Source organism: Somniosus microcephalus, chromosome 10 (genome assembly GCF_052327205.1).
Source record: "Somniosus microcephalus isolate GS21.2 chromosome 10, FLI_Smic_1.0, whole genome shotgun sequence".
NCBI lineage: Eukaryota > Metazoa > Chordata > Chondrichthyes > Squaliformes > Somniosidae > Somniosus > Somniosus microcephalus.
Window position 1 is genome coordinate 187,087,041 of NC_140996.1, and position 13,115 is coordinate 187,100,155.

The 13,115-nt window shown below is 43.9% G+C and overlaps 1 protein-coding gene across 5 annotated transcripts in view; it reads left to right on the plus strand.

Moving 5' to 3' along the window:
- Positions 1 to 13,115, plus strand: part of LOC147111934 (sister chromatid cohesion protein PDS5 homolog B-like) — a 249,945-nt gene that overhangs the window by 96,467 nt on the left and 140,363 nt on the right. For all 5 annotated transcript variants that reach the window (XM_085999339.1, XM_085999336.1, XM_085999338.1 and 2 more), the window contains one exon: positions 279 to 394. In XM_085999339.1, the coding sequence (XP_085855465.1) occupies positions 279 to 394 (116 nt within the window). The remainder of the gene's footprint in view (positions 1 to 278; positions 395 to 13,115) is intronic.

Consider the following 13,115-nt stretch of genomic DNA (forward strand, 5'->3'; position numbering starts at 1 on the left):
TCTTCGTGCCATTGTCTCATTACCCCGGCCTTCTAACCTTGCTTTACCTGAAGACTACACTTGGGTGTTTTCCCTTGTGCAGTGCAATGCAAAATCAACATTATAATGTTTCCTTATGTGAAAGTTGGTGAACGCTAGTGACTACTTTAACAAACTGCTTAACAGAAACAAATGCATAAACTGAATTCCGGGAACCAGTTTTAACGATGCATGAAGTGTAGCGTAGTCATTAAATGAAGATTGTGCATGGCTATTGACGTTCTCATCAATTTTCACAGAGCAATGATAATGAAGAACGCTTAGCAGTTGTTAAACTGCTGGCAAAAATGCTCGGAGCAAAAGATTCTGAACTGGCATCCCAGAACAAACCACTGTGGCAGTGTTATTTGGGAAGGTAGGTTTCTCTTTGTCTTTCCTACATTACAACAGTGATCACACTTCAAAAGTATTTCATTGGCTGTAAAGCACTTTGGACGTCATGAAAGGTGCCGTAGAAATGCAAATTCTTTCTTTAAAATGATAATTGCAGGTTTAAAAAGTACAAATGGAATTCTCTGTTTTATATTTATAGGGCCATTGTATGCAAAGGCAAGAAGGTGATGGTGAATCTGTTTGATATTGGTTGGGTTACAGATGGAGTAGTGTGTGCAGTTTTGGGCATTGCATTATGGGAAGTATATAGGAGCCATGGAAAAGGTGCAACATAGATTTGCTAAGATGATTCGGCGATGCTGATTTTTAAAGATTATTTGGGTCAGCTGCCCAATGCGTGCAAATATCTAACCTCCTTGTTTAAGAATCTCCAAATCTAGTTACTGAGAAATCTGCATCCCTTTGTAGGGTTTCTGTTTGCCCAAAATGGAGTGCATGCGCTCTCTGTTGGGACACATCCCACATATCCAAGTCTATAGAGCTTACAAAAGTAAAAGAGCCACAATTTAGGAACCTTGAAGGTGTGCAGCTGAGGAACCTGACGGTGTGCAGTTTAACCAGCTAAATGATGTGAATTGCCAGGTCAGAGCACTGCTGCTTGTCTGGGTGGGAATGCTCTATGAATTGGGACTTTGGCTGACTGCGTTATTAGGAGCTGAGTGGCAGGAATGCTGGCCCCCAAGTGATAGGTAGATTCCATTAGTGTGCCAGGCTGTCTGGTCAAGCAATAACACTGCCCTTGAGTACTATGGACTTGCCTGGTTCAGGTATGGAATTACTGAATCTGCCACAGAGGGTTGACTTGATTATGAGCTTTCATTATTGCACATGCCATCTTGGACTCTCAATCAGAAAAACCTTTTTTTCTGTTCTGTCCTGCCACCCTCCACCTTCCTGGAAGGACATTCACTACTGTCATCCGGTAACTGAGCAACATGGGGTTGAACCCTGGCTAGGTGGACAGCAGGTATGAGGAGTGTCTCATGAGCAGCATGGTGCACAGCATAACTCACCGTATAGATGTCTGAGTTCATTGTCACCATGTTCTTGATCGCACAATATCACATTGAATAGTGGTGCCACCTGATGGAAATGCCAAGTTTCAGCAACATCTGCTTGTCTCTTTGCAACCCACACTCAAGGTAGACCTCATACCCTGAATATATGAGGACGTGATTTCGTATCTGACCTCCAAGAAACGCCTTCCAGCAGTTATTCCAAGTCTGAGTTTCCTTATCTGTTGAAGAGGCATCTGCTTTCAGTATAGTGTAAGGATGAACAAAGGGCAGCTTGCATTATACCAGCCACCTTGATGTCCTACTGTTGATCAACTAGTTATTCAGGCCTTGTTTGAGCAACTTGAACAAAAAGTTTCCCCGCTGTAAGACTAACTTCCCATCAAGGTCGGTATAGGTCGGAGCTGTCCCTCCCGACAGCTGCTTCCTCTTTTTTTGTCACAGATCCCCCTCTCAGCTTGCTCCTGGATCTCGTAAATGGGCTGGAGGAAGCCCTTCTGTTATGTGCCGAGGAGATCTGAACCATGAAGGAGAACTGTTTGGATATGTGTCTAATATGCCATAAGCTTAATCTGTATTGGGATTTTGGTGATAATGATTTACTGAAGAACAATGAGAAAGACCCAAGTGCACTTCACCCCTTCTCGTCGCGATCCCAGGGGATTGTGTCCAGGCTGAAGTTGGCAACCTTCAGGACCCCCAGGTACCAATATAAATCAACAATTGAGCCAGGTCTCCTTGTATTTTTCAATCAATACCTTTATGGTCCCGTCTTGAACTGTGAAAGCTATAGTACCTGTCACCATATCTCACTGGTTAGCCCATTGTTCAAGATAGTGACTAGAGCACGGTAGATCCGCAGGTGATTCTACCAGCAACAGAATATCATTGGTGAAAGACTGCTGCAATATTTTCAGGCATGTCTGAGACTGTTCTGTACGATGTGATTCATTGCTTTATTACTAAATGCATCAAATAGGCTAGTTGATGGTGGATGATATCGGCTCAGTTCTTTAGAGAGAGAGAGAGGTGGTTTCAGTGGCTTTCCCATCTGCCTTTACGCAGATCTTGGTACTGGAATACACATCCTGTACAAAATCCAAGATTTGGCTTTGGTGTAAAAGCAGTGGCGTGACTTTGGCCTGAACTCTACAACGTACTGGAATCTTGTATGAAGCCACAAAGTGTGGCCTTGTATGAAATTGAAGAATGTTTGCCTCACGAAAAAAGTCCTGCTGTTCTGTTGTAATTGTGCTGTTGTTCCCCAGAGCAACTGTTACGCATACAATGACGACCTGAAGAGCCATCTTAATAGCCCTAGTATGAGTGAGATACTTGGTAGATTTCAGCTTCCCTCAGATTCCCTTCTTTGAATAGAGACCACAACGACACTCTGGAATACAGGGTATGCTTGCCTCAAATAGAATCCTATTCATCAGCTTCAAAAGGCAGTTCCAAGGTGCTGTTCTCCAAGACCATTGCTGACTCCTCCCATCCCCTCCTGCCCTAAAGCAGCTTTTAGGGATTTGGCATGAGTACTGTCCACACTGGCTGCCCTATTGTTAACTTGTGCTGAGTCCTTCGGTCTGTGCAGCATATTCCACTTGCCTATCTACCCTCGATCAAATAGGTACTTAGTACAGTGTTAGATTTTCTACTAACTAGTGTTCAGACAAATTTGATGTATGTTCTCAAACCTTTTGACCACGAATGGCGACTCGCTTTATTCATTCTTCATCATGTTCCACCTTTAATATCAAGGTGAGAAACTAATGCCCCTTTTGGATTCAAATGGAATGTGACTTCCACTTCCATATTATAAAAAGGATATAGAGGCACTGGAGAGGGAGCAAAAAAGACTTGGAAGGATGATACCAGAACTGCAAGGTTATACCCATCAAGAAAGGATCAACAGGCTAGGTCTGGCCTACTGGAGGTCTTTACTTTATCTAAATTTTTCATAATTTTAGACACACTATTTCCACTTGTGGGGAAGAGCAAAACTAGAGGCCATCAACATAAGCTAGTCACCCAAGAAACCAAAAGGGGAATTCAGAAGAAACCTCTTCACCGAGAGTGGTGAGAATGTGGAACTTGCTACCACAGTGAGTAGTTGAGGCGAATAGTATAGATGCATTTAAGGGTGAAGCTAAATAAGCTTATGAGGGAGAAGGGAATAGAGGGTTATGCTGATGAGGAAGGATGGGAGGAGGCTCGAGTGGAGCATAAACGCAGGCATGGACTGGTTTGGCTTGCTTCTGTGCTGTATATTCTATGTAATCATAATCAACCTTTGCAGCAGTTCTTGATGCCTCAAGAGGCTTCAAGAACCACTTTTTTAAGGTTTTCTGCTTCTGTCTAACAATCGTCCTTTCCTTTGTAGTTACATTAACATGACTATGATTAGTATTGGAGCAGCTGCCAGACTTTAGCTTCAAAAAAAGTAAAATACTGTGGATGCTGAAAATCTGAAATCGAAATGCTGACAGGTCAAGCAGCATCTCTGGAGAGAGAAACCGAGTTAACATTTCAGCTTGATGACCTTTCATCACAACTGGAAGATGTTGGAGATGAATAGCTTTTAAGCAAGTGCAGAGCCAGGGAAAGTGGGGACGTGGCAGCGACATGAAAAGAACAGAAGGGAGAGGTCAGTGATAGGGTGGAGGGCAGGAATGATTAAATGACATGATATGATGGCGCAAGACAACCTGAGGTGGTGATGAGACAAGTAGAGAAACTGAAGATGGGTTCAGAGTAGGTGTAAATAGTTACATCAGAACAGCAGATGGGGAGGGAACCATGGAAAATGTGTTGGAGAAGGCTCCCATGGCCCAGGGATGAAAGGCAGATAGACCCCAAGGGTGTGGCCCACCCTGCCAGTCGTGCACCAATAGGGGATGCCCACCCAAAGTACCAACGTACACCTCCCTACTTTCAGCAGCTCTGGTGCAGCCATCCTCCATTACCAGCACCCGCTGTCTCAGATAAAATGGGAGCAGTGGTTAAGGTCTAAAGTTGTCAAGCTCAATGTTAAGGCCAGAAGGCTGTCAAGTGCCTAGTAGAAAGATGAAGTGCTGTTCCACAAGTTTGCTTTCAGCTTCGTTGGAACAGTGTAGGAGGCTGAGATCAGTGGGAATGGGATGGAGAATTGAAGTGGCAAGCGACTGGAAGCTCAGCATTTGGTCTTGCCTGCGTTTAGCTTCAGTTTTTATTAATTCTTCAGCTGCTGAGGCAAGGAAGTTATTGGCCACCTCATCTGCTGACAGACCTGTGTGCCAACAAGCACACAGATCTGGTCCCAGGCTTTGTAGTTGCCAATGTCGCAAACTCTGGCTGAGTGACGTGGCCAGTCACTTGCAGCACAGAAGCTGCCAACTAATCTTACCTTGTAATCTGTCTCTGGACCAGTGTGCTGAGAGGATACAGTTATAATGAGAAATTTGATAAACCAAGACTGTTCACTGTAGCAGAGAAACTTGAGGAGGCGGGGAGAACTGATAGAGAATTATTATATGGTTTGAGTGGGTAAATAGGGAAGATTTATTCCCATTAGTTGGTGGATCAGCAACCATAAACACAGGATTAGTGTACAAGAGTAAAGAGAATTTGAAAGTATATTTTTCATGCAAAAGATTATTGGAGTATGGAATACGTTATGCAAGTGGCTATTGAGGCTGAGTTGAACTCGGCAATTAAGAGGGAAATGGATTACCACGTAGAGAGGAAAAAAAATAAAGGTACAAGGAAAAGGGATTATAGCCAATAACTGCAACTAACATTATAACGAGCCTGATCGGCCAAACGTGGTAACATTTCTCTGATTCTAGAATTGAGTACAGGAAGCTTTGGTTTATCCGGAGGTTGTATGTCCGGGAACCTCGATCTAACGGCAGAAATCAGCAGCCATTTTGGTTAGGTTTTTTTTCTTCTAGCTTTTTTTTTTAACAGTCAGGCTCTGGAAAGCGTCTCTGTAGCTTAGCAACAGCTTCAGAGACGCTTCCTAGGTACGGGCCGAGTGTTTACAAGCTGTTGCTAAGCAACAGTGTTTGTTGTCAGATACGGAGATGAAAACCTCCGTATCCTTCAACATTAGCGCTGGTCTATCCGGAAGTTTTGATAGATCGGCAGCAGCTTGGTCCCGTTGGTGCCGGATATTGCGAAGTTTCCTGTATATTGGTTTAAAAACAAAAACAATGAAGTAATTGTAAAAATCAAGGACAGAAACGGACACATGCTGAAATTAATTTTTTAGTACAAAACTTTTATGTTTAATACAGAAATAAAGCTGTTCCTTTATTAGACAAGTTTATGACTAATATTGGTTTGAGATTTTTAGCGTCTGTCAGCTGAAAACAAATAAAACTAGCTGGAACAGAACTTTGTAATCAAGTCAAGGTTACGTATGTTGAGAAAATTGTAATTTTAAATGAATGCTGAACTTTTTTGCTCCTTTTGAGGGTTTTTTCACCCCCAAATCTGCAGAGCACATTTCTTTATTATATGGAAGGCCCCAGTTAGAATTTGACCTGATGCTTTGTAATGAAGCTGATGTGATTTTTTTTTTGAAGGATCTCTGGTAGTTTGCTATATATTGCTTTTATTTAAGCTGTGGCTCTCAGCCAGAATGCCAGTTTCAACATTTTGGCACATGGGTTGGTTTTTCTGAAGTGAGGGTTATAGAGATATTGACGGATCATATAATTGCAAAATACTGCGGATGCTGGAAATCTGAAATAACAGCAGAAAATGCTGGAAATACTCAGCAGGCCAGGCAGCATCCGTGGAGAGAGAAACAGAGTTAACGTTTCAGGTCTGGGACCCTTCATCAGAACTGGAAAAAGCTGGAGATGTAACAGATATTAAGCAGGTGCAGAGACAGTGGCGGGGTGGGTTTAGGAGGGGAGGAAGAAATAGAAAGAACATCCTGTACTTTTGTAAGAGGCAGGAAAGATAAAATGTTGCAAATGGGAATGGCAAAAATACTGCATGAAAAATAGGGGCAGGGATAATTATCTGAAATTGACGGATCAATTTGATTCATATGATGTTGGGAAGAGATTGTAGCGATCTGGGGTGGGTATGGAGAGTAGTCCTGCATTGACTATGGAAAGACTAGGTTTGATTAGTTGAATAATATTTTCTTCTTCCAAGCTTTCTTATATTCTGTATTCACCCATGGAGCCTGCCAGTGTCTTTTTCCAAGTCTCCACTCAAAATTGCAAAACCACCACTGGTATCAAAGAGAAGCAAGAATGCAGATTTCTGAGTATCTGATTTATCAGCTGAATCATTTGTTGCTAAACGGCATTCAAATTTTGATGAATGTATATAAGAAAAGGTTGTTGCAACATCAAATTTCTGATGTGCCCCTGGAGGACAAGACCAGATTTTTGATTGGTCCCCTTGGAGGACAACGCACACCCAACAGTTTGTCTGGAATGTGTGACTTTATCCTGCCTGCTGGAGAGTAATTAAAATCGCTGCAATGTTTAATTTAATCCATTCATTGTGACAGCCAGGCTCCAGAGCACTCCGTGCTAACACTACTGTTTTCAGAGAACAGACTGGGCTACCCCTCCAGGGTTAGGAGCACTCGTGGCACTCACAATGCTGTGTTCAGATACTCACAATGCTGTGTTCAGATAGGAAGGGGTGAGGCCATGAAAGGATTTTAACATGAGGATGAGAATTTTAAAATCAAGGTGTTGGTGGACAATGTTCCCCTTAATTTTGGGGGTTACGTGGTCCCTTTAACAGGCTATGTGGCCCATTCAAAATTTGGCCCCTCGGGCCTGCTCCGCCATTCAATGAGATCATGGCTGATCTGATCTTGGCCTCCACTCCACTTTTCTGCCTGTTCCCCATAACCCTCGACTCCCCTGTAGTTCAAAAATCTGTCTATCTCAGCCTTGAATATATTCCATGATTCAGCCTCCCCAGCTCTCTTTGGTAGAGAATTCCAAAAATTCACAACCCTCTGAGAGAAGACATTCCTCCTCATCTCAGTCTTAAATGGGCGACCCCTTATTCTGAAACTATGCCCCCTAGTTCTAGATTCACCCATGAGGGGAAACATCCTCTCGGCATCTACCCTGTCAAGCCCCCTCAGAATCTTTTTCTTCTAAACTCCAATGAGTATAGGCCCAACCTGCTCAACCTTTCTTCATAAGCCAACTCCTTCATCCCAGGAATCAACCAAGTGAACCTTCGCTGAACTGCCTCCAATGCAAGTATATCCATGCTTTAAATAAGGAGCCCAAAACTGCACGTGGTGTGGTCTCGCCAGCATCCTATACATTTGTAGCAAGACTTCCCTACTTTTATACTCTATCCCCCTTGCAATAAAGGCCAACATTCCATTTGCCTTCCTAATTACTTGTACCTGCATGCTAACTTTATTGTTGTGTTTCATGTACGAGGACACCCAGATCCCTCTATACCGTAGCATTTTGTCGTGTTGTCTCCATTTAAATATTTTTTCTTTTCTATTCTTCCTACCAAAGTGGATAACCTCACATTTTCCCACATTATACTCCATCTGCCAAATTTGTGCCCACTCACTTAACCTATCTATATCCCTTTGCAGATTCTTTGTGACCTCTTCACAGCTTGCTTTCCCACCTATCTTTGTATCGTCAGCAAATTTGGCTACAGTACACTCTGTCCCTTCATCCAAGTCATCAATATAGATTGTAAATAGTTGAGGCTCCAGCACTGATCTTTGTGGCACCCCACCAGTTACAGTTTGCCAACCTGAAAATGACGCATTTATCCCGACTCTCAGTTAATTAGCCAATCCTCTATCCATGCTAATATATTACCCACAATACCATGGGCTCTTCTTGTGCAATAACCTTTTTATGTGGCATTTTATTGAATGCCTTTTGGAAATCCAAATAAACCACATCGACTGCAACAGGCCATAGAAAGGCTAGCAGAATGGGCAGACAAGTGGTAGATGGAATTTAATACATAGAAGTGTGAAGTGATGCATTTGGCAGAAGGAACAGGGAGAGGCAATATACACTCAATGGCACAGTTTTAAAGAGTGTGCAGGGACAGAGGGACCTGGGAGTTAATGTGCATAGGTCCCTGAAGGTGGCAGGACATGTTGAGAGAGTGGTTAACAAAGCATATGGGATCTTGGGCTTCATAAATAGAGGTATTGAGTACAAAAGCAGAGAAGTTATGCTGAACCTTTATAAAGCACTGGTTAGGCCACAACTGGAGTATTGCGTCCAGTTCTGGTCACCACACTTTAGGAAGGATGTGAAGGCCCTCGAGAGGGTGCAGAGGAAATTTACCAGAATGGTTCTGGGGATGGGGGACCTTAGCTACAAGGACAGGTTGGAGAAGCTGGATGTGTTTTCATCAGAGCAAAGGAGGTTGAGGGGTGATTTGATAGAGATGTACAAGATTATGACGGGTTTGGATAGGCTAGACGGGGAAAGGCTGTTCCCACTAGTTGATGGTACAAGGACTAGGGGACACAGATTTAAGGTTTTGGGCAAGAGATACAGGGGGGATGTGAGGAAAAACTTTTTTTTACGCAGCGAGTGGTGATGACCTGGAACTCGCTGCCGACGGTAGTGGTGAAAGCGGAGACGCTCAATGTTTTCAAGGGGAGACTGGATAGGCACTTGAGGGAAATAACTTGCAGGGCTACGGGGATAGAACAGGGGAATGGAACTGACTGGATCGCTCCACAGAGAGCTGGCATGGACTCGATGGGCCGAATGGCCGCCTCCTGTGCCGTTCTGACTGACATCTACTCGTTCCCCTTTATCCACCCTGCTCATTACATCCTCAAAGAACTCTAATAAATTTGTCAAACACGATTTCCCTTTCTTAAAACCATGTTGACTCTGCTTGATTGTATATGATTTTCTAAATGTCCTGCTACTACTTCCTTAATAATGGATTCCAGCATTTTCCCAATGACAGATGTTAGGCTAACTGGCCTGTAGTTTCCTGCTTTTTGTCTCCCTCCTTTCTTGAATATGGGTGTTATATTTGCGGTTTTCCAATCCGCTGGGACCTTTCCAGTGTCTAGGGAATTTTGGAAGATTACAACCAGTGCATCCACCATCTCTGTCGCCACTTCTTTTAAGTAAGAAATCGTACAACACCAGGTTATAGTCCAACAGCTTTATTTGAAATCACAAGCTTTCGGAGCGCTGCTCCTTCGTCAGGTGAAGTGGAGAGATGCATAAAAACACAGCTTATATCGTCGGAGAATAATGTCAGATGTTTACAGGTAATCTTTCTAACTGCTATTTATCACACCTTGGCAGAGAGATAATCACAGCAATCAAAGGTGTAAATGGTGTCCAAACAGGTCAGTCAGGAAAACATTACATCAAAGAACAATGAGGTGGGGTCACAAGGGGTCAAATGTTGCAGATGCTGGGGTTTGTATGGAAAACAAAAAAAGACAAAAAACATTTTTTTTGGCTGGAAATCACAGCAGGTCCGGCCGCATCTGTGTGGAGCGAACAAGCCAACGACAACTAGAGTCTGGATGACCCTACGTCAGGTGGGGTTACATGTAGCGTGACATGAACCCAAGATCCCGGTTGAGGCTGTCTTCATGGGTGTGGAACCTGGCTATCAGTTTCTGCTCGACGATTTTGCGTTGTCGTGTGTCACGAAGGCCGCCTTGGAGAATGCTTACCCGAAGATCGGAGGCTGAATGTCCTTGACTGCTGACTGGGAGGGAACACTCCTGCCTGGCAATTGTTGCGCGGTATCCGTTGTCGCAGTGTCTGCATGGTCTCGCCGATGTACCATACTCCGGGGAATCCTGTCCTGCAACGTATGAGGTAGACAACATTGGCCGAGTCACATGAGTATGTACCATGTACCTGGCGGGTGGTGTCCTCACGTGTGATGATGGTATCTGTGTTGATGATCTGGCATGTCTTGCAGAGGTTGCTGTGGCAGGGTTGTGTGGTGTCATGGTCGCTGTTCTCCTGAAAGCTGGGTAATTTGCTGCGAACGATGGTCTGTTTGAGGTTAGGCGGCTGTTTGAAGGCGAGTAGTGGAGGCGTGGGGATGGCCTTAGCGAGGTGTTCGTCGCCATCGATGACATGTTGAAGGCTGCAAAGAACATGGCGTAGTTTCTCCGCTCCGGGGAAGTACTGGACGACGAAGGGTACTCTGTTGGTTGTGTCCCATGTTTGTCTTCTGAGGAGGTCTATGCGATTTTTCGCTGTGGCCCGTCGGAACTGTCGATCGACGAGTCGAGCGTCATATCCCGTTCTTACGAGGGCGTCTTTCAGCATCTGTCGGTGTCCATCGCGTTCCTCCTCGTCTGAGCAGATCCTGTGTATTCGCAGGGCTTGTCCATAGGGGATGACTTCTTTAACGTGGTTAGGGTGGAAGCTGGAGAAGTGGAGCATCCTGAGGTTGTCCGTGGGCTTGCGGTAGAGTGAAGTGCTGAGGTGTCCATCTTTGATGGAGATTCGTGTGTCCAAGAATGAAACCGATTCTGAGGAGTAGTCCATGGTGAGTTTGATGGTGGGATGGAACTTGTTGATGTTATCGTGTCGTCTTTTCAGTGATTCTTCGCCGTGGGTCCATAGGAAGAAAATGTCGTCGATGTATCTGGTGTATAGCGTTGGTTGGAGGTCCTGTGCAGCGAAGAAGTCTTGCTCGAACTTGTGCATGAAGATGTTGGCGTATTGGGGTGCGAATTTGGTCCCCATGGCTGTTCCGTGTGTTTGGGTAAAGAACTGGTTGTCGAAGGCGAAGACATTGTGGTCAAGGATGAAGCGGATGAGTTGTAGGATGGCGTCTGGAGATTGGCTGTTGTTGGTGTTGAGTACTGAGGCTGTCGCAGCGATGCCGTCATCGTGGGGGATACTGGTGTAGAGTGCCGAGACGTCCATCGTGGCGAGGAGTGTTCCTGGTTCAACTGGTCCGTGGGTGCTGAGTTTCTGTAAGAAGTCTGTAGTGTCACAACAGAAGCTGGGGGTTCCCTGTACGATGGGTTTCAGGATGCCCTCGACGTATCCAGAGAGGTTCTCACACAGGGTTCCGTTGCCTGATACGATAGGACGTCCTGGTGTGTTGGCTTTGTGTATCTTTGGGAGGCAGTGGAAGTCTCCCACGCGGGGAGTACGTGGGATGAGAGCGCGTAGGATGCTTTGAAGGTCGGATCGAAGGTCTTGATCAGTCTATTGAGTTGGCGGGTGTGTACATCTGTAAACATCTGACATTATTCTCTGACTATATCAGCTGTGTTTTTATGCATCTCTCCACTTCACCTGACGAAGGAGCAGCGCTCCGAAAGCTTGTGATTGCAAATAAAGCTGTTGGACTATAACCTGGTGTTGTGTGATTTCTTACATTTGTCCACCCCAGTCCAACACCGGCATCTCCACACCATGACTTCTTTTAAGACCCTTGGATGCAGGCCATCAGGTCCAGGGAACTTGTCAGACTTTAGTCCGATTAGTTTGCCTGGTACTTTTTCTCCAGTGATTGTTTAAAGTTCCTCCCTCCCTTTTGCCACTTGATTTTTTTTCACTATTATTGGGATGCTTTTAGTGTCTTCTACCGTGAAGACTGATACAAAATATTTGTTCAAAGTTTCTGCCATTTCCTTGTTTCTCATTATTAATTCCCCAGTCCCATCCTCTTAGGGACCAACATTTACTTTAGCTACTTTATATACTTGTAGAAGCTCTTGCTGTCTGTTTTTATATTTCTTGCTAGTTTACTCTTAATCTATTTTCTGTCTCTCTTTATTTTTTTAGTCATCCTTTGCAAGTTTCTAAAAATTTCCCAATCTTCTGGTCTACCACTTATCTTCGCAACATTGTATGCGTTTTCTTTCAATTTGATACCATCCTTAACTTCCTTAGTAAGCCACGGATGGTTCATCCTTCTCATAGGAATATATCTTTGTTGAGAGTTATGAAATATCTGCTTAAAAGTCTGCCACTGTTTATCAACCCTCTTACCTTTTTAATCTATTTTCCCAGTCCACTTTAGCCAACTCTGTATTCATACCCTTGTAATTGCCTTTTATTTAAGTTTAAGACACTAGTTCCAGACCCAAGTTTCTCACCCTCAAACTGAATGTGGAATTCTATCATGTTATGATCACTCTTCCCTAGAGGGTCCTTTGCTATGAAATCATTAATTAATCCTGTCCTATTACATATTACCAGATCTAAAATAGCCTGTTCCCTGGTGGTTCCACAATGTATTGTTCTAAGAAACTGTCCTGAATACACTATGAACTCGTCCTCAAGGCTACCTTTGCCAATTTGATTTGTCCAATCTATATGAAGATTAAAATCGCCCATGATTATTGCAGTACCTTTCTTACAAGCCCCCATTATTTCTTGATTTATACTCTGTCGCACAATATAGCTATTGTTTGGGGGCCTATAGACTATTCCCACCAGTGACTTCTTTCTCTCATTATTTCTTAGCTCCACCTAAACTGATTCTACATCATGATCTTCTGAGCCAAGATGTACTGATCTCATCCTTTATCAAGTTACCCCACCTCCTTTTCCTTTCTGCTTATCCTTCCGATATGTCAAATACCCCATAATAATCAGTTCCCAACCTTGGTCACCTTGCAGCCACGTCTCTGTAGTGGCTATCAGATCATACCCATTTATTTCTATTTGTGCCGTCAATTCATCGATC